Here is a 27,410-nt window from a genome sequence, read left to right as displayed (position 1 = left end):
AAATGTAGAACCTTACTTTTTTCACCAATGAATTTCATTTTGTTAGATAGCGCCCAGTGTTCCAGTTTGTTCAGATCCTCCTGTATCTTAAGCCTAACTTCTGGAATGTTGGCTATTCCTGCCAGCTTGGTGTCGTCTGCAAATTTGATGAATTCCCCGTCTATCCCCTAATCCAAATCGTTGAGGAAGATGTTGAAGAGCACTAGGCCTAGAACAGAGCCCTGGGGCACCCCACTATACACTTCCCTCCATGCAGATGCAGTTCCATTGAGGACCACACGCTGAGTACAGCTGGTCAGCCAGCTACAAATCCATCTGGTGGTGATGCTGTCTAACCCACATTTTTCTAACTTATCAAGTAGTAGGTTGTGATCTACTTTATCAAATGCCTTACTGAAGTCCAAGTAAATTATATCCACAGCATTCCTCTGGTCCACTAATTTTGTCACTTGGTCAAAGAATGCAATAAGATTTCTCTGGCATGATGTTTTTGACAAACCCATGTTGGCTTTTAGTAATGACTTTGTTTGCCTCTAGGTGTTCGCTGGTTTGTTGTTTGATGATCTTTTCCAGAATCCTCCCAGGTATTGACTGATAGGTCTGTAGTTTCCTGGATCTATTTTTTCCCCTTTTTTGAAGATGAGAACTACGTCAGCTCTTTTCCAGTCCTCTGGTAGTTCCCCAGTGCTCCAGGATCTTTGAAAAATATAGTTCAGTGGTTCTTAGATCACATCTGCCAGTTCCTTGAGAACCTTGGGGTGTTATCCATCTGGCCCTAGTGATTTGAACTCATCTAGGCTGGATAGATGCGCACCTACCATTTTCTTGCCTATCTTAACTTGTGTTTCTATTCTGTTTTTTATGGCATTATTTTTGGTAGGTTGGTCTGTTTTTTCCCTTTGTGTAAAGACAGATGCAAAAAATGAGTTAAATAGTTCTGCTTTTTCCCTGTTGCTTGTCACCTTCTTGCCACTTTCCCCCACTAATGGACCAATCGTTTCCTTAACCTTTTTTCTTGTTTTTTACATGTTGAAAGAAACTTTTTTTTGTTATTTTTGACTTTGGTCACAAGCCTTAGTTTATTTTGAGCCTTAGCTTTCCTCACTTCATCTTTGCAGGCTCGGACTATTTGCTGATATTCTGCTTTAGTTATGTGCCCCTCTTTCTACTTTTTATACTTGTCCTTTTTATCTTTCAATTTATCAGAGAGTTCTTTATGCAGCCATACTGGTTTCTTTTGAGAGCTGTTATTTTTCTTAGTATTGTGCTAGAAGGGGCATTGTCTTACCTGAACGCCTTTTCTCAGCATGATGATGTAGTATCCAACAGTGGGTAATCTCAGCCTTCCTGCTCAGTTGAGACTAAGTCAGAAATCTGCAACGCCTCCTTCTGGGCTGGACCTTGCCCAGTTTTTGACCAAGGCGAAGCAAAACATGACGAAGTCTGACGCATTGGCTCCTCCTACTCTGACACAGGCCCAGACGGCCTTTCAGGGTGGGTGTGGATTCTACATCATCATGCTGAGAAAAGGCGTTCAGGTAAGACAATGCCCCTTCTCCAGCATGATGAGTGTAGAATCCACTGGTGGGACATACCAAAACCGCTCATGTCCCTACAGGGAGGGGGGGGAAATAGTCTGGGCTTGTGTTCCACCAGAAGAAATTACTTGTTATAACACCCTCCAGCCAAATGAGGCATCCGCAGAGGCAAACGTGTCTAGCTTGTAATGTCTGATGAATGAAGGAGAGGACCAAGTTGCCACCCTGCAGATTTCCTCAATGGACGCCTGGGTAGACCAGGCTGCTGACGTAGCCGCACTGCGAGTGGAGTGGGCAGTAATGCGTCTGGAAACCGGTAGGGACTGAGAGAGATAGGCCCGGGCAATGCATGCCTTAATGCACCTTCCAATGGTCGAAAAGGAAACCTTCTGACCCATGGAAGAAGGTTGGAAAGACACAAACAAGGCCTCTGACTTGCGAAAGGCAGAGGTTCATTTTACATAATAGCGCAGAGCCCTGCCTACATCCAGCTTATGCCACTGTCTTTCCAGCCTATGCGCTGGATTGGGACAAAAGTTTGGGAGAACTAGCTCTTGGGTCCTATGGAACCAGGTATTGACCTTCGGAATGCAGGATGGATCCAACCGAAGGACTACTCTATCCTCATAAAAGGTACACAGGTCACTCCCGACTGAAAGGGCAGCCAGCTCCAAAATACGTCTGGCTGACGTGATAGCAATCAGAAATGCTACCTTTAGAGAAAGGAGTCTTAATGAACAAGACCTGATAGGCTCAAATGGTGGCAAAATCAGTGCTTGCAGTACCTGTGGTAGATCCCAAGAGGGGTAGCGGTGAATCGTCGGTGGCCTGGCGTTGGTCACCCCCTTGAGAAAGGCGCTTACTACTGGGTGTTGTGCTAATGGAACCAGGTTGTCACAAGTAAGCACCGTGGACAAGGCCGCTACCTGCCTTCGGATAATATTGGGTGTCAACCCCTTGTCTATACCCTCCAACAGATAGTCTAAGATATTGGGTATGGTGACAGAAAGAGGCTGGAGTTGGTGCCCAGTGCACCACAGGCAAAAGTTCCTCCACGTGGCATCATATATCCTATTAGTCGAGGGGCGCCTGGAAGCTTGAATCATCGAGATCACCCTGGACAAATAGGATTGTCTAGCTAAGGTTCTCCACTCAAGTGCCAGGTGGCCAACTGGAGCCATTGGGGATCCGGGTGCTGAAGGGCCCCCTGGCTGAGGGAGATACGGTCTGGAGGGATCCTCCATGGCGATGAGATTGAGAGTTCCATGAGGTAGGCAAACCACGGTCATCTCGGCCAGTGTGGAACAACCAAGATGATCTCCGCTTGCTCCTGAAGCAACTTGTGGATGGTTGCCAGAATCAGTGGGAGTGGGGGGAATGCGTACAGCAACCCCCTGGGCCATTTGCTGCAAAGAGCATCCATTCCCTCTGCCCCTGGGGGATGGGTACCTGGTGAAGTACCTGGGCAGTTGGGAGTTGTTCAGAGAGGCAAAGAGGTCAAACTGGGGTTGGCCGAATCTGTTCGAGATCTCCCTGAACAGAATTGGGTCCAGTTGCCACTTTGAGTGGTCTACTGTGGACCTGCTCAGGGCATCCGCCTCCCCATATATATGCTCTGCTTTGATGGATCTTAGGTTGGTCTCTGCCCAAGAGCCCAGGTTGTGGGCTTCGAGCATAAGGGACTTGGATAGAGTCTCTCGCTGCCTGTTGACGTGTGCTTTTGCTGCCACGTTGTCTGTCAATATCAGTACGTGTTTCTCCGCCACAATGGTAGAGAAGTGTTGAAGTGCCAGGTGAATGGCCCTTAGTTCTAGCCAGTTTATATTGTGGCTCAGGTCTGAACGGGATTATTGACCCTGGGCTAGATGTGTCTGGAGATGAGCGCCCCAGCTGAACAGACTGGTGTCTGTGGTCAAGGCGAGCCTGGTAGGCTCCTTGAAGAGGGATCCCTTGGCCATTGTCGATGAGGTCCACCATAGAAGGGAAGACAGTGTCTGTTGTGGGACCCTCACCTTCTTGGTGGAAGAACTCATATTCCGCTTCTGTAAAGGGAGGAGAAACCACTGGAGGTCTCTGGAATGAAGTCTGGCCCATGGGACGATCCCCATGCAGGAGACCATCTTCCCTAGTGGTTGTTCTGTTCCAGCCTATTGCCATCCTTGTTAACTTCACAAGGACAAAACCCCTGCTACTGCAATAGGCTGGAGACTTGCAAACAAAAACAAAAACCCCTTTTAATATTGTAGACAAACCTGTCAAATACAGCAAACTCAAGTCCAGAAGAACATAATGAAAAACAAACAAGCAATCACAAGAGAAGTCACAGATCAAGATTCCAAGACGCAGTTGTCAAACGTTGCCTTCAGCAACCAGCACCACCCACACCTCCTCCCTTTATTTAGCAGTGCTAAGGCGGTGCCTCTCCTTGCCGTTTCTTCTTACTTTGGAGGTGCCTCATTGACCTCTGTTGACTTACTCTTGCTAATTGACGCCATCTGCGTGCGTCAATTAGCAAGTCCATCTGTTGTGATTCTTCCAAGTCTGACTCATGCTCCTCACACAGCTGAGCTTCATCAGAAACACGACTGGAGGGCCCAGGCTCTGCATCCAACTGTGAGTCCTATACTTCAGAGACTCTCTCTGGCTCTGATGGTCTTTCAAATGCCTCCTCCACCTCCTCAGATTCCTCTGACTCAGTGTTGGGACCACAGGCTGGCACGGAATCACAACATTATCCCGCACCGCAGGGCCCTTCCCCCGGGTCTGCCGATCCAGATGTGGTTGAGATGGGAATTATTCATGAAAGGCGGTCACCAAGGCAGGAGCATGAACGGTAGACACATCCTCCCAGGTGAACTCCTCCGGTCCGTAGCCTTTCCATTCAATCAAGTACTGGAAGCGTCCTTTCACCCAACGGGAGTCCCGAATGCTGGCAACCTCATGCTCGGGGGCACTGTCTCCGTCACGTTGTTGCAGTGGGGGGCAGTTCGGCTCGGAAAAGTGGACACGCCGGTTGCCCAGGGACCAACAGAGAACTGTGAAAGACCAGATGTACCCGCATGGAACGTGGCAGAGTTAAGCGTTAGGCGACCGGATTGATGACAGCCTCGATTGGGAACGGTCCGACATATCGGTGATCTAATTTCTTGGTTGGCCAGGTTGATGGTAGATTCCTGGTGGACAGCCATACCTGATCTTCCACCGATAGTGGAGGCATATCCCGCCTTGACCGATCAGCAAACCGTTTGTAGTCAGCCTTGGCCTTCTCCAACTGTCGCTGCACCAATCGATGGATCGCCTGTACCTCTGCCAGGTAGTCATGAATCCAGAAGACGGGGGTAAATCCATCAAAAAATCCATGGACACCACCCCCAGGGTCTTTTGGGTGTCAGCAAGGGCTGCAGTAGTCCGGGTGGGGCCCTTGTCTCTGACTTGGCTTGCCTACAGGAAATACATGATGAGACGTAGGTCTGAACATCATGTTGGACTCGGGGCACCAGAAGATATGGGATACCAAATTCAGGGTCTTGAACAGGCCAAAGTGCCCCGCTGCTGGATTATCGTGACACTAGCTGAGGATGCGTCCTCTGAGCGGGCCTCCAGGCACATAGAGCCGATCACGATAGTGGAGGAGTCCATCCATGACTGTCCATGGTGAATTGGGCCCCACTTCCTCCTTTCGCTGAGCCACCCACCCATCCTGCTGCTGGGCCTCCCGAATCCGAGCCCGTACATCTATTGGCTCCCTCACCGCAGCAAAAGACTCAATAGGGAGCACTGTCCAGGGCAGAAGCTTGTCCTCTGCTCAGGAATATTCGGGCTTCCTCGACAGAGCATCCGCTCTTTGATTGTGACCACTCGGTATGTACGTCACCTGGAAATTGAACCTTGCAAAGAAGAGAGACTGTTGGATCTGGCGTTGGTTCAATTTCCGAGCGGTCTGCAGGCTTTCTAAATTCTTATGATCCGTCCGGACCTCGATTTGATGCCGTGCCCCTTCCAGATGATGCCTCCAGGTCTCGAATGCCACTTTAATGACCAATAGCTCCTTCTCCCAGATGGTATAATTGTGCTCCGCCGGATTCAATTTCCGTGAATAGTACACGCAAGGGAAGAGGGCACCACTGGGCGTCATCGCCTGGAGTAACACCGCCCCAATGGCAATGTTGGAGGCAACCGTCTCCACGACAAACGGCCGTTGCGGGTCAGGATGCTTCAGGATGGGCTCCTTCATGAAGGCTTCCTTCAAAGCCTGGAAAGCCCGTTGTTCTGGAGCGTCCCACTGAAACCGAGTCTTTTTCTGCAGGAGCTGAGTAAGGGGAGCTGTCATGGTAGCAAATCCGGGGATGAAAGTCCGATAATAGTTGGCGAACCCAAGAAATCGCTGGACATCCTTCACACGACGTGGTGGTTGCCAACTCTGCAAAGACTCCACCTTTCTCGGCTCCATAGCGATGCCCTCAGGAGAAATGTGATGACCCAGGAACTCGATAGTCATCTGATAGAACTGGCATTTCTCTAATTTAGCATACAGCTGATGTTCTCGAAGCCGCTGCAAAACCTGACGGAGATGCCAATGGTGCTCCTCTCGCGATGGGGAATAGATCAGGATGTCGTCCAGGTAAATAACCACAAACTGATCTAACAAGTCCCGGAAAATGTCATTCATAAAGTGTTGGAAAACAGCAGAGGCATTGGTCAGGCCAAAGGGCATCACCGGGTACTTGAAGTGCCCGTACTGAGTACCAAATGCCGTCTTCCACTCATCACCCGACCGAACTCTGACAAGATTGTAAGCTCCGCACAAGTCCAGTTTTGTGAAGATTTTGGCCTCAAGGAGCCGATCCAAGAGTTCAGAGATGAGGGGCAGCGGGTATCGGTTGCATTTAATTTCCGATAATTGCAGCAAAGCTGCAATTCACTGGACTTCTTCTTGACGAAGAGTACGGGTGCAGATAATTGTGAGGACGAAGGCCGAATAAACCTCCGAGCCAAATTCTTGTCCAAAAAGTCCCTCAACGCAACCAACTCGGGGTCCGACATGGAATACAAACGCCCCACTGGGAGAGGCGCGTTAGGGACTAAGTCAATGGGGCAGTCATAAGGCCTGTGCAGGGGTAATCGATCCGCCTCAGTCTCGCTGAACACATCAGCATACTCTGCCAATTCAGAAGGTAAGGAGACCCCCGTGGCCCCCTCTACGTGACCGGCACAGATGTGGCGGGTGTGGTCCACACACTGCAGGCTTGGAAAGGTGACCAAGTTCTGAGACCAATAGATCTGGGGGTCATGCTCCCGGAGCCACGCCATTCCCAAGACCACAGGAAATGCAGGTCTGAGGTGATATAAAACTGAATGGCCTCCTCATGATTACTGATGGCCATACATAGCGGTTGCATGGCAGCCTTAATTGGCCCAGAGAGAAGCACTTGACCATCAATGGTCTCCACTAACATTGGCGGATCCACCGGGCATTGGGGAATTGCCCATTTAGCCACAAATGCTGCGTCCATAAAGTTCGTAGTGGCCCCAGAGTCAATTAACGCATGGACAGGAATCCCCTTGGGCAACATAGGAAGAAGCAGGCGCACATCCAAAATCAAATGTTTTGGGGGTCCGTGGGCAGTATCAGAAGGACGTGATTCAGAGTTGTGGGACACCCGACCCAAAAGGCCTTTTAGGGAAGCCGAGGGCAGTCTCGGGACCAGCTCTGTCACAGATGCCCCTTGTCGCTTCTTGGGACAGAAAGCAGCCAATAAAAACACAACCCCCCCGAACGTCACCTGTTCATCTCTGCCACCGATAGATGAGGTCTGGCAGCACCTAACTCCATTGGTTCCTCCCTCTGGACCAGGGTCGCACTCACAATGGGGGGCTCATGGATCTCTGGGGTAGCACAGTGACTTCTTCGCTGCTGCAACCGGGCGTCGATCCGCAGGCAGAGATGAATGAGCCCATTAAGGTCCGGGGGAAGCTCAACATGGGCCAACTCATCCAACATCTCGTCCGACAAACCATCCTGGAAAGCGTCCATGAGCACAGCCTCATTCCAGGCTGAATCCTGGCTAAGCAGCCGAAATTCGCTGATATAGCCCTGCAGGGGGCGTCGGCCTTGCCTCAGGGCTTTCAAACGTCGGGTAGTTGTCTGAGTCTTGATGGGGTCCTCATACATCAACCGCATGTGCTCACAAAACCCCACAAAGTCGTCCAGCAATGGGCTACATTGAGCTAACAAGGGTGTGCCCCAACGAGCTGCAGAACCAGAAAGCAGGCTTATCATAAATCCCTCTTTATCCCGGTCAGTGGGGAAATCATCTGCTTTCACACTAACGTACAAATGGCATTGTCCCATAAAAACAGGAAACATGTCCGGGTTGCCATCAAATTTGTCTGGCCTCGCCACTTGGCATTTTCTCCTGGGTGGTGGTGGAGCAGCAGAAACCTGGACAGATAGCTGAGCAACGTGGGCAGATAACAAAACCAGCTGCTGAGCAAGCTGGGCATTCTCAGCATGTAGCTGCTCCATGATAGTAGGGGGTGAGGCTGAAGGCAAACTGTTCTGTTCCAGCCTATTGCCGTCCTTGTTAACTTCACAAGGACAAAACCCCTGCTGCTGCAATAGGCTGGAGACTTGCAAACAAAAACAAAAACCCCTTTCAATATTGTAGACAAACCTGTCAAATACAGGAAACTCAAGTCCAGAAGAACACAATGAAAAACAAACAAGCAATCACAAGAGAAGTCACAGATCAAGATTCCAAGACGCAGTTTTCGAACGGTTGCCTTCAGCAACCAGCACCACCCACACCTCCTCCCTTTATTTAGCAGTGCTAAGGCGGTGCCTCTCCTTGCCGTTTCTTCTTACTTTGGAGGTGCCTCATTGACCTCTGTTGACTGCGTGCGTCAATTAGCAAGACTATCTGTTCTGATTCTACCAAGTCTGATTCATGCTCCTCACACAGCTGAGCTTCATCAGAAACACGGCTGGAGGGCCCAGGCTCTGCATCCAACTGTGAGTCCTGTACTTCAGAGCCTCTCTCTGGCTCTGATGGCCCTTCAAATGCCTCCTCCATCTCCTCCTCAGATTCCTCCAACTCAGCTGTTGGGAGCACAGGCTGGCACGGAATCACAACAGTAGTTGTGACAGTTGGACCAGAGAAACTACCCTCTCTCTCCCAACACAGTGGACGAGGGTCCTGATGCTGTTCCGGCATTCCCGGGAAAGGAAGACCTCACACAGATTTGAGTCTATGATCACCCCCAGGTGGAGTAGGCGATTTGAGGGGACCATGTGGCTCTTCTGGAAGTTCATGGAGAATCCGTGAGCTTGAAGAGTCCTGATGATGATTTTCAGGTCTGACTGGGCCGAATGGAAGGAAGTGGATTGGATAAGGATATCATCCAGATAGCATTGTACGTGCACCGGGATCATTCTCAGATGGGCAGCTAAGACTGCTAGGATCTTCGTGAACACCCGTGAGGCTAAGGAAAGGCCAAACGGGTGCACTTTGTACTGGAAATGCTGATGCGCATAACAAAACCGGAGGAATTTTCGATGTTTGGGGAGGATCAGGATGTGAAGGTAAGCTTCTGTCAAGTCTATGGAGGACAGGAAATCCCCCCTCCTGATGCTGGCCAGGATGGACCTGAGGGTCTGCATCTTGAACCATTTGTAGGTCAAGAAGTAGTTTAATCCTTTCAGGTCCAATATCGCCCTCCAGCCCCCCAAGGTCTTGGGTACCACAAACAGAATGGAGTAAAACCCCTGTCCCTTCTGTTCCATGGGCACTGGCTCTAAGGCCTCTATCTCCAATAGATGGGAGATGGCCATGGACATGAGTCCTGCCTTGGTGGCGTTTCTTGTGTTGGGACAAGGTAGGAAACACCCTGGAGGTATGGATAAGAACTCCAGGGCGAGGTCGTGTCTATCACCCATGCGTCTGTGGTGGTGGCCTCCCAAGTGTCACTGAATAGGGACAGACGGCCCCCTATGGGAGAGGATTCCATGGTGTCACTTGTTCCATCTGTACGGATGGCCCCCCGAGCCCCAAAAGGGACGTTTGGTTTGGTATTAGGCCCTGGCTCTAGGGTTCTGGCAGTCCTGCTGGTGGTCCTGTCTAGAGGTGAAGGATCGAGAGCTCCAGGGCCAATTCCAGGACTACCCAGCCCGAAAGGGCTGCCTCCAATCCCAGGTGGCACCAGTACGAAAGGGTTGCCTGCAAAAGTCCTGTGAGGCTTCCTGTCCGTCCTCTTAGAGGGGTGTGCAAGCACCTTGCACTAGTCCTTTCCTTCTATGAGATATGGCTAGAGGACTGGACCAAAGAGGTGTGTGCCGCTATAAGGGGCAGTCGACAGGCGCCAAATGGATTTCAGGTCGGCCCGCCACTGTTTTAACTGAAGTAGTCTGCGGGCCGAGACCGTGGCCGCAATAGATCTGGCGGAGTACCTGGCCACGTATTTGGACGCTGCGACCAATTTGACCAATGTCTGGTGTGTTCACACCTGGTCAGGAGGAATGAGCACCTGGAGCTCACGGAGTCACATGATGGACGACCTGGTGAAAAAGGACGATGATGTAGCAGCCTTGATTGCTCACACCGAGGCTTGGTGAGCTCTGCGGAGGGAAAACTCAAATCTTTTTTCCTCCGCTTTCAAGGCCTCTGCCATATCTCCTGGAATGGTGGAGGTAGAAAACAAAGAAGTAAGAGAAGTGACCACAAGTGGCACCTCCAGGAGAGAGGAGGAGAAGACATTGAAAAGTTTTTTCTCCGTCCCGCCGGGAGAGGGGAGAATGCCCAGCGAAGACCACTGCTTCTCCACCGTGCTGCGGAAGAAAGTTGGGCATGGAATCTGTTTCTCCTCGACCACCAGCTCTGAGAACAGAGGGTTCGAGTCCTGGGTGGGTTGATGGCTTAGGCTCCTGTTCAGGAGTGAGATTGGCCGTGGTACAGGCCATCAGAAGCAGTGACTTAAATAGGGAAGGGTCAAAGTGACCAGATGTTTTTTTTTTTATTAAAGAGTTTTATAAATTTTACAAAAAATAAGAAACAATACAAAAACAAAAAACAACATATACAAATAAAAAACAAACATTACCCAACAAACCCCCCCTTCCCCCACCCCTACCCAAACCCCCCCTTCCCCCCCCAGGACCTCCCAGAGCAGAATATAGGCTTAATTAAAGAAAAAGTTAAAAAAATTTATAAAAAAGAATATAAAATAGAATATATATATATATATATAAAGTTAAAAATTATGAAAAAACTATATAATATTTTTTATATCAAATTTAAATTGTATGAATTTTATCCATTTATCCCAAACAGCAAGAAATTTCTCTTGCGTTTGTCCCTTTAAGAAAGCCGAAATCTTTGCCATTTCCGCCAAATGAGACACTTTAAGAAACCATTCCTGCAATGTAGGCAAAGATTCCTTCTTCCAATATTGTCCTACTAACAGCCTCGCAGCTGTTATCAAGTTTAACATCAATATAACCTCCTTTGTGTCACAATCAGTAACTATACCTAACAAAAATAATTGTGGAGTAAATTTTACCCTCCTTTTAAAAATTCTCTGGATATTCCACCATATCTTAATCCAGAATGCTTTTATCTCTCTGCACGACCACCAAATATGATAATAAGTAGCATCCATACAACCACATCTCCAACATTTAGGTTGTAAGTCAGGGTACATAAAAGACATTTTTTGTGGATCAAGGTGCCATCTATAATGAACCCAGATTGATCTTTATGCACAAGGTAGTGCACAACCCTCATAAGCCTATTTACTAAGATTTTTACAAATATCTTGTAATCCACATTTAAAAGAGATATAGGCCTATAATTCTTAGGTAAAGTAAGATCTTGATCTTCCTTTGGAATCAATGATATAAAAGCAGTACGCCATGAGGGAGGAATCTCTTGACCCTGTAAAATGCCATTAAAAAGATCACCTAATGGTTGAGTCATCTCCTCCAGTAAGGCTTTATAATAAACAGCTGTTAACCCATCCGTACCCGGTGCTTTCCCTGGTTTCAATTGTTGAATTGCTAGCGAAATTTCCTCCTTAGTAATTAAACCATTAACTTCATGTTTCTGATCCTCTGTCAATTTAGGGAAACTAACCTCACTTAAGTATTTATTTATCTCTAAAATTTGCACATTAGTAGATTTATATAATTTTTGATAATAATCCAAAAAAGATTTCTTAATCAATTCCTTTTGAGAAACTAATTTACCCTTGTAATTTATTTTATCTATTGTTCTCTGTCTCTGTTTCTTTCTCAACTGATAAGCCAACCATCTCCCTGGCTTGTTAGCATTACAAAATGTGTTTTGTTTCATAAACAATAAATTGGTTGCAGCTTGATCTGCTAACAACATATTAAATTGTGTTCTTAACAACTTTAAAGATTCTTTAATACTTTCATCAGAAGGATTTAAAATCAAAGACTTTTCTTTTAATTTAATTTCATCTTCCAATTCTTTATGTTTCTGAATCTGTTTTTGCTTATGACAGTTATTCATTTTTATCAAAATCCCACGCATAAATGCTTTCCCTGCATCCCATACCATTGACATTGAAGTCCCCTTATACATATTCAAAACAAAGTAATCCTTTAAACACTCCTTTAGTTTCTGAACATTTTTTTCTTGTCTAAATAAATTCTCATTCACCCTCCAGGATCTTCTCTCCTCTTTTTCTTGAGTCAACTCCATCCAAACTGGACTATGATCCGTCAAAGACCTAGGGAAAATCTTGACATTCTTTACTCTATTATATAAGTCCGTTGTAATCAAAAAGAAGTCAATTCTTGAGAAGGATTGGTGTCTATCTGAAAAGAAGGTAAAGTCTTTCTCCTCTTGATTACATTCCCGCCAATAGTCCCGTAATTCCCAGTCCTCTTTCATATCAAAAAAGGCTTTAGGTAATTTTGCCTGCTTAAAAAGAGGAGAAGAGCCTTTTTTGTCCCTTTGTACGTCTAAAACACCATTCCAATCCCCCATTAATACCACGGATCTGTAGTCCAGCAGATTTATTTTTTCATGTAAGAGTCTATAAAATTGTTCCTGTTGCTGATTTGGTGCATATAGTCCTACTATAAGTACTTTCTTACCATATAAGCCCAATTCAACCATCACATATCTCCCTTGGGGGTCAGACTCCACCAGACAAACTGGTAGATTTTGCTTGACATAAATAACAACTCCCCCCTTCTTCCCGGGAGCAGAAGATACGAAGTGAGATCCCAGACGGGCATTAACTAAATATTTCTGATCCTTAAGTAAAATATGAGTTTCCTGTAAGCAAATAACATCATTATTAGTTGCTTCAAATAATAAAAGATTTTTTTCCTTTTCTGAGGAGAATTCAATCCATTAACATTCCAGGTCAAAAACTTTGCCATCTCCCTTGGCCCGCAGCCTGGAGAAGACACCTTGGAGATCTGAAATTGCAACATGTGTTGCATGACTCTTGGGTCTTGCTCCTCCCACCGGCGGTGATACATTTCCAGGAGAAATCTCTTTGGCCTCTTTCTTACGTTGCTCCTTCTCTTTACGTTTATAAGCTGCACGAGTCATTCTCTGCTCTTTAACCTCCGTCTGGCGTTGCCATTCAGCTTGCAGCATCCCAGCAGAAACCGAACTTAATGCCTCAGACTGCTGCTCCGCCTCTTTGCCACTCAGGGATTTCTGAACAGGTAAAATTGAGCCTGCACCTAGGACTGAAGTATAGAATTCTCTAGCTTTATCAACCGTATTCAATCTATAACGTGTCCCCGCATGGCTCAGAACAATACCCATCGGGATTTCCCATCTAAATGGTATCGATCTAGCTTTAAGCTCATTAGCCAAGAAAGCAAAATCTTTCCTGCTTCTTAAAATTTTTGATGGGATTTCCTTTAGTATAATGACATCTTGGGCAGCTATCTGAAATCTTTTATTATAAAAGGCTTGTATGATCTCATTACGCAGAGACTTCTTCGTAAAATAAATCACCACATCTCTAGGCAAATTCTTCTGCTTAGCAATCCAAGAGTTAAGCCTGTACACTTTTTCAACTTCTCTGCGTAATTCTTCTTTGTCCATGTCCAAAACCACAGCCAAATCAGTAAGAACCACCTCCATCAGATCTTGATTCATATCTTCCTTGAGGCCTCTAATCCTCAGAGCATATTCCATCTGCCTGTACTGAAACATCAAAATATCTTCTTGTGAAGTCTCCACCTTCCTTTCCACACCTTGAATTTTATCATCAAAGGAATCAACTTTATCTTCAACTTCCTCGAGTCTTGCATTCAGCTTAACCACCACTGTAGCCAAACCTGAGACTGCTGCAAGTATATCTTGTCGCAAAATATTATTGTTCTTTTCCAATTGATCCTTCATCCCACTTATCTCTTCTTTGAAGTCAGATTTAATTTCTGATTTAAGCTGTGTAGAAAGTTGCTTCATTTCCTCTCTCATTTGAGCTACAGCCTCTCCCATTATACCTCTAGCCTCTTGTGCTGAAAGTCCAGGCAAAGGAGGGGAGGGTGGTGGCTGTGCCGGTGGTGCATGTTTAAGTTGTTGTTGTGGTTGTGCAGTAGAAGCTATAGGAGAGGAAATCACCTTGGATGTTGTAGAAGGCGGCTGTCTCTTTGAAGCCATTTTAAATAACACAGTTCTCACTTCCCTTTCCCCCCCCCCAAAAAAAATGAGGGGGAAAGAGAGAAAAATTTTACTTTTAAAAGAGGCAGCAAAAACACTATAATCCTTGAAAATCCAGAGAAAAAAAACCAAAAAGAAAAAGAAAATCAAAAAAGAGGATTCAATACCAAAAGCAAAAGTAAAGTCCAGTCCTTAACAGGAGAAAGTGAAACAGGAGAAAGTGAAACAAAAGACAAGGAAAAAAAACTCCGTCACTTTCAAAACGCCATCTTAATTCCTTCTCCACAATAATAATAAAAAAAAAGGAGAAATAGTCAGAACTAAATAAAAAAAAATAAACACCTAAATTATATAAGAAAAAATCCTTTAAACTGCTCTGTCCGTTTTTTAGGAATTACTCACCAACTCTCTATAAGCACGGAGATAGAAGCGGCAGTTTCTTTTGCTTCCTAGGAAGCAAAAACAGCTGGGAGGCGGAGACAGCAAGAGCTCCGAGGGAACACTCCTTTCACCCCCTCTAGGATTAAATCCAGAGAGGGTTCAGGGGTTCTACCTCTACTCTTGCACTCTCTGTCCCTTCCCTTTGCCCAGGAAGGGAGTTCCGAGCCGCGGACCAGCTGATGCACGCTGTGCTCCGCGGCTCTGACACTTTCGCAGCTGGACGGCTAAAAGATAGCCGCCATCGCTGTCGCTCCGTACCGGAAGTGACCAGATGTTGAGGATGGATCTGGAACCGCCTCCTCATCCTCTGACATGGGTATGTCCAAAGTCTCAAAGTCCATGGATCCCTCCTCTCCTATCTGGGAGGATGTATCTGAGTTGCCTGAGCTGGGTAACAGGGTAGGGCCTGTTTGGGGCAGGGATGTCTGGGGGGAAGGGGGCATCTGTAAGGGCCATTGGTCCATGGAGGAGGTCATAAATTGTGCAAAGGCCTGGTGCATAAAGGCCTGGAATTTGTCTGGCCACATGCTCTTTTGGTCTGTGGGGCGGATGCCAGCTGTTGTAGAAGTATATGTGGCTTCTGGATCCCGTTGTATTGTGGGGGAGGGGAAATTTTCCTGAGTGCTTGATAGGGAGAGGAGAGGGGGACCAACCTGTCCAGTTTTCCCCAGCAGACCATGCCCTAGGGGCATCATGGGGAGGCGCAAATTGAGGCTCAAATGGTGAGCGATCCAGTGGAAGGGGGGAAACCACTTCTGCTCCACTGGAGGTGAGCTTTGGAGCTTTGGAGAACTCTCTCCAGCGCCTGATGTCTCCTCGAGGCCTCCCTCTCAGCTGCCTTGTAGGCCTTCTTCGTGGACGAGGCCTTTGCCTTAGATCTTTTCTTTTCCCCCGCTTCCAATTCAGATGATCTGCGCTTTTTTTCTTTGGGGGGAACAGAAGAGCCCTGCGATGGCTGAGAGGCTGCACTGTCTGCCATTGCCACCAGGATATTCCGGGCAGGAGATGTCCAGGGGGTGGGTTACATATGCAGATCGGTTGTCAGAGAGGGAAACCTCATGTTCTGAACAACAGCAATGGTAAACAACCGGATAATTGTCTAAAATTATCTGTTAGGCCTTGCGGCACAATGCCACACGACTAAATGGGACAGGTGCAATCTAGCCAAAATTCGCCCTCTTGTAAGTGGATATCAAGGATGAAAGGTGAAGGCCCTGAAAAGCTGAAGTGATCTGTGAATAGTTCCCTGCTCTGAAAGGACCTGTTGCCCTGTTACAAGAAAGGTCCAAGGCCTGTCAAATAATCTGAGGCGGCCAAGGCCGTCTGAGAGGTTCAAAATGGTGGCCGTCCCACTGATCTTGTGGCCTAGCAACCAGACTGGACAGGGGGAGTAACCCCTGAGTGGATAGAGCCCTTGAAGTATGCCCCCCGATCCGTGCCTGTTACAGCAGGATAAAGGTAGAGAGCCTGGTGTGAACCTAGAAGTTTAAAAAGTGAGAGTAGGGCTTCAAAATGGTGGCTGCACCTTGTCTGGCTCCCAAAATGGTATCCACACCAAAATTAATGGCTTTCTGCGAGGCAGCCGGGCCTTCCCAATCCTGGGGGGCCCTGGGGGAGCTCTGCCTGCTGCTTTGAGGCTTTTCCCTTCGCTTTGCGGCTGGAAAAAAAAGGGAACTTGCTGTTTTGATCGTTGCACAGCCTCCACTGCCATTCGGAACATCTGGCTGGTCGTTAGAAGCCTCGTGGCAACAGCGCGCTCCACCGAGGCTGTCCGGTGTCTGTGGGCTCCGCAGGAGATCGCCAGGCAAGGCTAACCCCCATTTCTTGAAATCAGCTGGATCAGGGTCAGCTGTAGCTCCGGAGTCTGAGGATCGTGAAAACCGGCTCGGGTGGAGCCTGCAAGGCTCGTTGGAGCTGAAGCTGCAGTCAGCTGCAAGCTAACCTTGTCAATTTGGAGCCAGATTATTCAATCGAATTTAAGTGGAATTTTGAAATAATATTTTAATCAAATTAACTCAATCTAACTAAATTGCCGGGAGAAATATCAACAACCTAAGATATGCAGATGATACCACGCTAATGGCAGAAAGTGAAGAGGAACTAAAGAGCCTCTTGATGCGGGTGAAGAAGGAGAGTGCAAAAGTTGGCTTGAAACTCAACATTAAGAAAACCAAAATCATGGCATCCGGCCCTCTCAATTCCTGGCAAATAGATGGGGAAGAAATGGAGGTAGTGACAGATTTTATTTTTCTGGGCTCCAAGATCACCTCAGGTGGGGACTGCAGCCAAGAAATTAAAAGACGCTTGCTCCTGGGGAGGAAAGCTATGGCAAATCTAGACAGCATACTAAAAAGCAGAGACATCACCCTGCCAACAAAAGTGCGTATAGTCCAGGCCATGGTTTTCCCAGTTGCAATGTATGGCTGTGAAAGTTGGACCATAAGAAAGACTGAGCGCCAAAGAATTGAGGCCTTTGAACTATGTGCTGGAGAAGACTCTTGTGAGTCCCTTGGACTGCAAGGCGTTCAAACTGGTCAGTCCTAGAAGAGATCAACCCCGACTGCTCTTTAGAAGGCCAGATCCTGAAGTTGAAACTCAAATACTTTGGCCACCTAATGAGAAGGAAGGACTCACTGGAGAAGGGCCTAATGCTGGGAAAGATTGAGGGCAATAGAAGAAGGGGACGACAGAGAATGAAGATGGCTGGATGGAGTCACTGAAGCAGTAGGTGTGAACTTAAATGGACTCCAGAAGATGGTAGAGGACAGGAAGACCTGGAGGAACATTGTCCATGGGGTCACGATGGGTCGGACACGACTTCACAATTAACAACAACAACAACAACTAAATCTAAATTTAAACTAATCTATATTCAAAGGAGCCAAGAACAATAGCATCCTGCTGAGCTAAGACTAAGTCAAAAACTGGGCAAGGTCCAGCCCAGAAGGAGGCGTGGCAGATTTCTGACTTAGTCTCAACTGAGCAGGAAGGCTGAGATTACCCACCGGTGGATTCTACACTCATCACGCTGGAGAATGGGCTTTAATTATCTCATTTTTCAAGATTTCCCAAGCTGCTTGAGTTGTTTTCCCCTTGAGCATTCTCATCCATGGAATCATTCCCAAGCTCTCTCTATTGAAATTAGCTCTCTTAAAATCCAAGACTCTACTTTGACTGTGTTCTATTGCTTGTGCTTCATGAATGTTGAATTCCAATATTGCATGATCACTCCTCCCCCCAAGGTTCCTGTGGCTTCAACATTCTATCATTTCATCTCTGTTAGTGAGGATTAGATCCAATATGGCTAATCCCCTAGATTCCTTCTCTACTTTTTGGGAGACAAAGTTGTCTGCTAGGTTTGTCAGGAATCTGTTTGATCTTCCACTTGGTGCAGAGTTTGTCTCCCAGTTGATGTCAGGGTAATTAAAGTCCCCCATCAACCAATGCACATTTTTTTCTTTGAAGTTTGTTTGACCTGAAATAAACCTCTGCCTCCATTTCTGCAGGACAGGTATAATCTATCAAAATTGCTATAGGGATGCTATACGCATAGTGCATAGTCATGTTCTTGTTTTTCAGTCCACGCTGTCTTGTTCAGCTTATGTCAACTTGATAATTCCAGCAGTATATAGTATCACATTGGCATTTCAATTCCATTACTGTTTGTGATTTTGCCCCACTTTATTGCTACTGTACTACATTTCTCTTGGCCAAATTCCATTACAAGTAGTCCTTGACCTTATGGCCACAATGGAGCCAAACAATTGTATTGGTAAGAAAGATAGGTATTAAGTGAATTTTGTCTCATTTCACGACCTTTCTTGACATAGTTATTAAGTAAATCACTGCAGTTAAGTTAGTAACACTGTTGTTAAGTGAATCAGATGTCCCCATTGACTTTGCTTGTCAGAAGGTGGCAAATGACCCTGGGACATTGCAACTGTCGTAACTATGAGTCAGTTGCCAAATATCTGAATTTTAATCACATGACCATGGGATTTCTACAAACATTCTAATGTTATTACCAGTTTTTCCAAACCTGTGATCATGTGGTAATGAATCATATCTTAAAATCAATCCAGACTACACATACATTGATTTCTTTGGCTTTTGCAATTCTTCTGTGTAAGTGTAAAAACAGTCTTAAGTCACTTTTTTCAGTGCCACTGTTACTTTGAACAGTCACTAAACAAGCTATTGTAAGTCAAGGATTACCTGTACCATCTCTATGCTAAAAATTCTTACAGTGTTTGTCAATTACTCAATTTCCTGATTTTCCCTGAAACTTCAGAACATCCATATACTGTAATAATGCATATATGAGATTGTACTAGATTTTTTTTGTTTGATAGCCAAGATGTTTTTACAAAATCACTGAAAACAGTATCACAGCAATGAAAATAATAAGAATGATAATGAGTCACCCTGGAAGATGCCTCTCCTATTATTGATAAGCCCATAGTTTTCATTTCCAAACACCAATTCTGTCTTCTGCTGCTTATTTTTTCTACAAACATTCTAATGTTATTACCAGTTTTTCCAAACCTGTGATGAGCCAATCATGTGGCAATGAATCAAATCTTAAAATCAATCCAGACTACATGTAAATTGATTTCTTTGGCTTCTGCAATTCTTCTGAAGTCTTGGATGCTGTCTGCTATTATTATATACACATGAAATCAAAGCTTCTAGTTTTTTAGTGGGTGTTGACCTTCATTCACATTTCTTCCTAAAACCTTGGAAGTCATAATGTATTGGCATAGTTAGTATACCTGCCAATTCAAGCAATGTGGCCTTTTGTAATTGATAGATAAAATTTTTGTCAATGCTCTGTTTTTCTAAGTGTTGTCCAAGATTTTTTGGTAGCATACCCAGTGTGTCAATAACCACTAGGACCACCATGTCTGGTTTATCCCATAATTTTATTATGTATAATATTTCAGAATATTATTAAAAATAAGAATCAAGGCATTGGACATAAGAAAGTAGATGGAGAAGTCAATGCATTACAGGACTAGAAAATGTTAGAAATAAAGTTATCACTGAAGGAATTCTTATCTTTTCAATTGCTTATGAAAACATAAATGCAGAGAGTGCCTAGTTTTATTCTTGTCTTATTATAAAACAACACTGAACATGCCTTTGTGAACAATCAAAAATTCAGACACTTTACTAAAACAATCTTCTCAGCCTTGAGACCTCCAAGTCTGCTGGATTTCTAATTCCACAATCTCACATGGTTAATAAACAACCTGGTCTTTTGAATGTGGGGAAAATGCATATGGAGGATTGGCTATGCAGTATATACATTACAGATAAGACATGCAATTCAAAATACTTCTGGTACTATTTTTCAGGTTGCTTCTTTGTTTAAAACATTTCAGGTTGCTTCTTTGTTTAAATCAGATGTACTTTTTACAAATTTGACTGGAACCACTGTTTTGATGAACAAACATCAGTCATGCACAGAGATAGAAAAATAAATAAATAAATGATCTTTCATGAAGCATTTAGAGAGACTCAACTGTCCAGGAAACAATTTATCATCATTTTTTCTTGCTGTGTCAGCTCTGGAAACAATAAGGCAACAAATTTTTCCTCTTACACTGTTATGTTCAGCAAACCAGATTGATATGACTGATAAGGGGGCTGTTTTGTTCCACGCCTGCAGCAACTGGAGCGGGAGAGCAACTAAGCAATTGAAATAGGTAGCAACCATCTCCATTTTCATAATTTCCCTGCAGTGACTTACACAAGTCAGCAATAGACAGGGATGAGGAAATAGGAAGGAAAAGATTATGAAATTATAGCAGATATATGTCTCAGTGTGGGTATAGATATGCAAGGATTATTTATTTTTTAGAACAGAAATTTTAGAAAATTTAAATTCATACAAGGAATGGAGACTAATTTAAAGTCCCTGATGGGTGCTGTAATCACACAAACACAAAGCTCACAATTATAACTACTTTTTTCATGTCAACAGTGTAACAGGGAAGTTATTTTAAAAAATCCAAGAATATATTTTTCGGATTTCCAGATGGAAACAATATTGTCTAAATAAGTCCTCCTTTAGTGTATGTTAGTATGCAGAATAACCTCTTTCATTGTATATGTAATATAGTCTTCCTCCAGAACTGTGACATAATCATCCCTTTCCTTATGAGCATTAATTATACAGTGGTGGAAAATGACCTTCCCTTATGCAGAAAGCTGTACCTCTCCTTTAATTGTAATCTTTAGTTCCTTCTCATTCCCTCTGGTATCCAACCTTCAAAATCCCATCCTATAGGTCTTTTTAAGAATCTAAAACAATAGCAGTTTAGGATGGATTCCTAAAATTAATTTAAAAAAAATCTTACCTCAAATCTATCTGGATTCTTAGTCCATTTGTAACTTTCCAAAATCAATGTTCTAATTCCCCCTTTTATTACAAAAAAGGTTTTTTTAAAGTTCTTAAATCTGAATTTAAATTTTATTCTGTGAAGGACTGAAAGAACCTATCTGGTGCTATAAAAATGTGCTGTTCCATGGTTCCTAATAGCTGAAAAGCAGTTAATAAGCCATTTCCAAAAGTAATTAGAAAAGAAAATATGTGATGAACCCTATGTTCATTAAAGGTTCGAACTGGAGTTCGCCCAAAAGATGTGTCCCTTTGTCTCCCAGATCTCTAAACCAGCCAGAGACCACTATCTTGCAATCTCCTCACAAGGAGCAACTATCTGGACTACTTGTGGGTGATCCCAAGTCCTCTCCTTGTCTGGAATGTACCCAGAAGAGCTGGTACACTCGCCTGCCCTTCATTCCTACATAGTTGTTGAATCACTCTCAGGTGAGCCATTTCTTTCCCAGAAGTCCAAGCATACAATTAATAAGCAACATGGTTTTCCTCCTTGATCATCCTGTAGGTTCACTATAAGCAGTTTATCAAACTTATTATTAAATAGTTAATAGTATGCAATAGTTTTATGAAGTATAACATGTTTCTTGCCCAGGAAGCCTATAGTCTATTACGGTGATGGAGAACCATTTAGAGACCGAGTGCCCAAAAACTGGCTCCACCCCCTGCCCCACCCCCGCTCTGCCCCCCATCCCCCGCCCCGCCTGCCCACAGGACCACTCACCGCCTCCAAGGCCCGCCACAGATCTCCTAGGCAGCCCAGCAGTGCTATGACAGCTACCCGCATTCTGCAGCATCAACTGCATGATGGGGTGTGAGGGCAAAGTCTTCTCTACGCTGCCTGGCTGCCATGTCCTTGGCTACACTGCTCCGTGTGAGCCACGCTCAGGGGTGACTCTCCTTCAAGGGGGACTGCTGGAGAGGAGGGGGTCATGGGGGGAGGTAAAGCTGGGGCAACAGCACATGTGCCCACAAAGAGGGCTCCGAGTGCCGCCTCTGGCACCTGTGCCATAGGTTTGCCACCACTGGTCTATTATGTTGTTGTTAAAAAGTAGTACATTACTACATGTTTCCCCCAAAATAAAATCTGTCCTGAAAATAAGACCTAGCTTGATTTTTACTTGTGCGCCTAATATAAACCCACCCCCCAAAAATGAAGGCCCTGACCACTTCATCCCACCATCTGGTTGGACGAGGTGGGGTGAGGTGGGACAAAGCGCACCAACAGCCCTGTCCAGAAGGAGCCCACGTTTTGCCAGCAGAAGCCTTCTTCTGCCAGTGAAACGGAGGCTGGTAGTGACAGGCGCAAGCAGTGGTGAGCTGCCACAGAAGAAGTGGGTTGGCGGAGGCCACGTGGGCGCCTTCTGGACAGAGGTGTTGGTGTCACCACCTCAAGGTGAGACAGTGGAAAAAACATCCCCTGAAAATAAGACCTAATGCCTCTTTTGGAGGCAAAAAAATAAATATAATACTGGGGCTTATTTTTGGGGAAACATGGTATATAAACAGGCTGGTAAGTATTTAGATATTCTGTTAATAAAATTCTACATATTTTAACCTTGACAAAATACATAATCTATTATGTCTTGGAAAAATTCCAAACAAGTCCATTTTTCCACAGGAAATATTCTTTATAATTAAATCCAAAATCTTACTACAAATTCTTCTGAACCCTTAATTTGTTTATAAGCTTCTAAATCAAAATCTTATTTAATTTTTGCTATGTATTTCAATTTTTAAAGTTGCTATGCTTGTAGTTAAAATTTTATTTCATTAAGAATTGAAGACAAACTCACTGGTTTATCCAAAGGTCTCTAAAATATGAAAACGTAGCTAACAAATAATTTCTGAATGTGGTTAGAAAAGAAAGTATGTGAACTTAGTGTCCTTTTAAAGGTGTTGACTGCAATTTGAGCAAGATGACTATTCCCTGGTCTCCAGTGCCCAAAACCTGCTGGAGACTGCTGCCTTGTGGTCTTCTTCTGTGGAGCAACTCTCTGGAGTGTGTGTGGACAATCTTTTGTTCTCTCTCAATATTATTTGAGTGAGGAATATAACCATAATTTGTGAAAGGACCCCTCCAGAGAATCTATTATCTGGCATACTGACTCATTTTTATTATCATAGCTGATTTGCACTGCAAATTTGAATGGAGAACAATATGCTATTAGACATATTTTCTTATGGCATCATTGTGATCATGATCAGAGGATTAACAGCAAGAAATGTACCTGCAATATAGCAATGAAAAAGTGAAAGGCCAAGATTTCCTCATATTTCTCAGCAAAGTTACTATAGTGACCAAACTGAAACATTTTTACTAAACTTCCTCGTGCTGGCAAGATGAGATTTTTAATGACATTTCAAAAAATATTGGACCTAAATAGCAATAGCATTTAGATTTATATACCACTTCACAGCCCTCTCTAAGCAGTTTACAGAGTCTGCATATTGCACCCAACAATCTGGGTCATTTTACTGACCACAGAAGGATGGAAGGCTGAGTCAACCTTGAACCAGTGAGATTCAAACTGCCAAACTGGTAGCAGCCAGGAGAAAGAAAGAAAGAAAGAAAGAAAGAAAGGAAGGAAGGAAGGAAGGAAGGAAGGAAGGAAGGAAGGAAGGAAGGAAGGAAATGATTCTTGCCCTAAATCACAAATAAGTTATCTCTCTTGCTGTAACTGCAGTATTTAAGTGATTGTTATTTAATCTTCAAACTACAGAGCCCTGGTGGTGCAGTGGTTAGAAAGTAGCATTCTAACCACTGCACCACTAGGGCTCTATAATTTAAAGATTAAATAATGATCACTTAAATACTGCAGTTACAGCAAGAGAGATAACTTATTTGTGATTTAGAGCAAGAAACATGGGCTTTACTTTCTATTTATTAGAAACATAATATGTTTGGAAAACTGGGCTGCCCAAGATGATGAATGCTGCATCAAACAATTTGCTGGCTCTTTAAAGAAATTGTCAATTTAATTATGTTACGTAGAAGCTCTATTCTCCCTCTTTGCAAAATGCCTATGCTGTATCCTGCTATATTCCAGCAGTGTAGGATATTTTTTTTTATTGACGCACATCTCTGCTTATGTACTGTCAATAATATACTATTTCTCTTCTCCCGCACTCAGTGTTCCTTTCTACCTGCACGTTCTCCCTCTCTGAATACTGAGGTTATGAATATTTCTCATCTCTAAATGTATATACATTACTAAATATATGCCTGAAACCCAGGAACTGTCAAATGAGACAACAAAATACACTGGCACACTGTACTGTGGGTGATTCTTTTTTTCTTTTGGCAGCAATGGATTCCAGTTCAGAGATTTTAACCTTTGCATTAATACTGGAATCCTGTGAAGCCTGGAACCAACCATTTCCTCCTGATAGTGCTGTTTTGTTTCTTGTATTGTCAGTTACTAAAGACCCTAATTTAAAATGCTGCTTCCATTTAGATTCAGAGGTTTTTAGCTTCTTCGGAGCCTTTCCAAGGAAATTCAGTTGTAAAATAGTAAAGAAAGGATTAATATTCTCACCTAATTCCAAACACGCTGTTTACCAGTATTAATTGGTGCTTTTTCTTCTTCGGTTGTCAGCAGCTAATGCTCGGCCACAGGAATGTAGCCAGTCTTTCCCCTGCCAGTTTGGAGGGCTTTCCTTGGATCGAATGGAAAGACTGCCATCTCTCTGTGATCAACAAGGCACTTCTCCTCTTCATCGCCTCTTTGGGGTAATTTTAGGCCCTTTTTAGGGGCCCCAGCAGGCGAAATCTGGTGCAGAAGGCAGAGCTCTGCCTTCCTGCGTCCTGTCCCGCCACAACGCAAACTGGAAGACTTTTAACTTTAAGAGCTACTGGGAGAGAAAGAAAAAATTGACCTTGGACTACACCTGGCTGGGAGAGACATTTGGGCTGTTTTCAGAGAGGTTGAACACTTTGAACACTGTGGATTACAACCTTGCCTGATTGTCAATTTTTGGATACTTGAGACAAAGGATCACTATAAAATATTGCTTTCAGGACTGAACCTGTACTTTGGAATCTATTGGATTATAAAGGATACATATAAAGACCAGAAAACTAGAGGAAACTTTGATCTACTCTTACTGAGACTGGTGATACTAGAGGATCTTCAGGAATGATGCCTCAAGAAAAAAAAAACACCTTTCAGAAAGAAATATATTCTATGCTACAACTAATTCACCAAACAATTGTTGAATGCAAAGAGGCCATAAAAAGAAATCATAATGAGACTAAAAACAATTTAGACAATATAAATGAGCAAATCTCCAAATTAAATCTACAACTAGAAAGTTCCCAGATAACAACTAAAGTATGAACAAATAATCCAGAAATCAGAAGACGAAACAGATGAAATGGATTTAGAGATGGAAGAGACCAAAAAAGGGAAATATAAATGACTATATACAAAGTACTACAAGAGTTAGCTATAACAATGAAAATGCAAAAGACCTTTTACCCCTTAGGACTGCAAAATATATCTGATGGCAAGGAAGATTTTAAAAAATGGACTATGGAGCTGTTAGGAGAAATGTCATAACTTGGGAAACAGGGAATGAAAAGAGAAATAGAGGGAGAATGGAACTGAGAGTTATTTAAGGAATATAAATGGGCAGAATCCCCCCCCCCAATACTCTTATCTAAATTGTCTTCCTCATGCCAAGCAATCTTTACGAAAATAGAAAGAAAATTCCTGGGCGATCTAATTGCCCTGACTTGGAAAGCTACTTGGCAAAGAAAGCAAGTAAGAGTCAGATTTAAAAAACAGAAGATTTGACTTTTTAGAGGGGGCATTATATGTTTAAATACTTGTTTGAATAAGATTAAAAGAATGGATGACCCTTAGATATAATTAGATTTGTATAATGAAAGATATGATTTAGAAATAAGATAACATTTTTTTCATTTTTTTTCATATGGGAAATATGAAGATAAGAGGATTAATATGAATAAAACTTTTAGCTATATAAATGTAATTAATATTGAGAAAATCATAACTGATAAAGATATTTCAAATACTGATGGGAAATCAAACCTTAACAGCAGGAAAAACAGGATATTGATTAATGAATTGACATTATTGATTTATGAATTGAAATTATTATTTGTATATTAGTAAAATATGATGAAGATGCTTATATTTAACTCTGTATACATTAACAGTACCAAAAATTGTAACTGTGTAATGAGGGGAAAATGGAAAAAAATATGGAGGAGGAGGATCAGGGAAAAAATACTGGATAGTATAGTATTGAACAGATTTATATTGTAGACACTAATGTTAAATATTTGAACCCAGACAACATGTTGTTTACTAAGCACTAAAGACTGTAATTCTTAAAAATTAATAAAACTTTTTATAAAAAAATAAAATAAAATTTGTTAAATTATGTGGGATATCTGTCTCTCTGTTTATCTCACTTCTGTAAATTAAAGACCAAGTTTCTTGCTTATTCTGGAACATAAATCTATCACTCAAGTTAATATAGTCAACTTGATTACATATAAGATGTAATGCCTAATTTAAGTTAATTAAAAATATTTCCAAATAGGTTTTCAATGCAGTAATGTTATGTTTATTCCATGGACGGAACCTATTGAAATCAGCAATGGAAAGCCTATTTGGAATAAATTCAGAATGCAAATGTAAATAATCTATTCACACTTCCAGCAAGGGCACCATGCCCTTTTTTCCTGTATCTTTTCAGTAGTCCAGAAAAGGAAAGCGGGATGTTCCTTAGATTTGGATCTGAAATCCCAACAAACTCTAAAGCAGTGGTTCTCAACCTTTTTAATGCGGCGACCTCCAACCGGTTGTAAGTCGAGGACTATCCAACCAGTCGTAAGTCGAGGACTTTCCCTGCCCGGGAGCGCCATGCATGCACGATGCCGCCTCCTGCACCGGCCGAGGCGTAGCTGACAAGCGGCAGAGATGGCGCAGGCCAACCACCGGCTGGGCCATTAGCTGGCCCAGCCCAAGGGAGGTAAGGCACCCGCCGGGCCTCACGCGCATCAGCAACTCTTCCTGCGCCCTCCGGCCTCCCACCTCCACCCCTGGCCCTCTTTTATTTACATTTTTAGTAGTTGCTCAGAAAGGAGGGGTGGAAACTTCCAGACAGCTCGCCTTCGCTGCAGACAACTTGCAGCACCGTTTGCAGAATGGGACTTTTGGCGGGCTCAGCAGGGCAGAGACAGCCTGGACAATTCCTATTGGCTTTTGAAAGCCAATAGAATTAGACTCTATTCAAGAGAATAGAGGGAGAATAAAAGGGAGTAGCACAGCTAAGGAAAAGGGGGAAAATGGCTGACTGTGTTGTTTGGCGACCCCCGTGAAATGGTCATTCGACCCCAAATGG

At 43.9% G+C, this 27,410-nt stretch overlaps 1 protein-coding gene across 1 annotated transcript; it reads right to left on the bottom strand.

The window, feature by feature from the left end:
• Window positions 1-1,293: 1,293 nt before the first annotated feature.
• Window positions 1,294-10,599, bottom strand: LOC120296645. The gene is made up of 2 exons (XM_039318494.1): window positions 8,424-10,599; window positions 1,294-4,000 (listed from the first exon to the last, which is right to left on the bottom strand). Exon 2 carries the CDS (start codon window positions 3,212-3,214, stop codon window positions 1,991-1,993), a length of 1,224 nt encoding a protein of 407 aa, XP_039174428.1. The 5' UTR covers window positions 3,215-4,000; window positions 8,424-10,599; the 3' UTR covers window positions 1,294-1,990.
• Between the last annotated feature and the right edge of the window lie 16,811 nt (window positions 10,600-27,410).

Source organism: Crotalus tigris, unplaced genomic scaffold (assembly GCF_016545835.1).
Source record: "Crotalus tigris isolate CLP2741 ecotype Arizona unplaced genomic scaffold, ASM1654583v1 scf7180000021418.322079, whole genome shotgun sequence".
NCBI classification, from domain to species: Eukaryota; Metazoa; Chordata; class Lepidosauria; order Squamata; family Viperidae; genus Crotalus; species Crotalus tigris.
This window is presented reverse-complemented; position numbering and strand designations above follow the sequence as displayed.

Bases quoted from the DNA above. Each gene is read 5' to 3' on its own strand.
- LOC120296645 (XM_039318494.1), bottom strand. From the start codon at position 3,214: ATGCTCGAAGCCCACAACCTGGGCTCTTGGGCAGAGACCAACCTAAGA.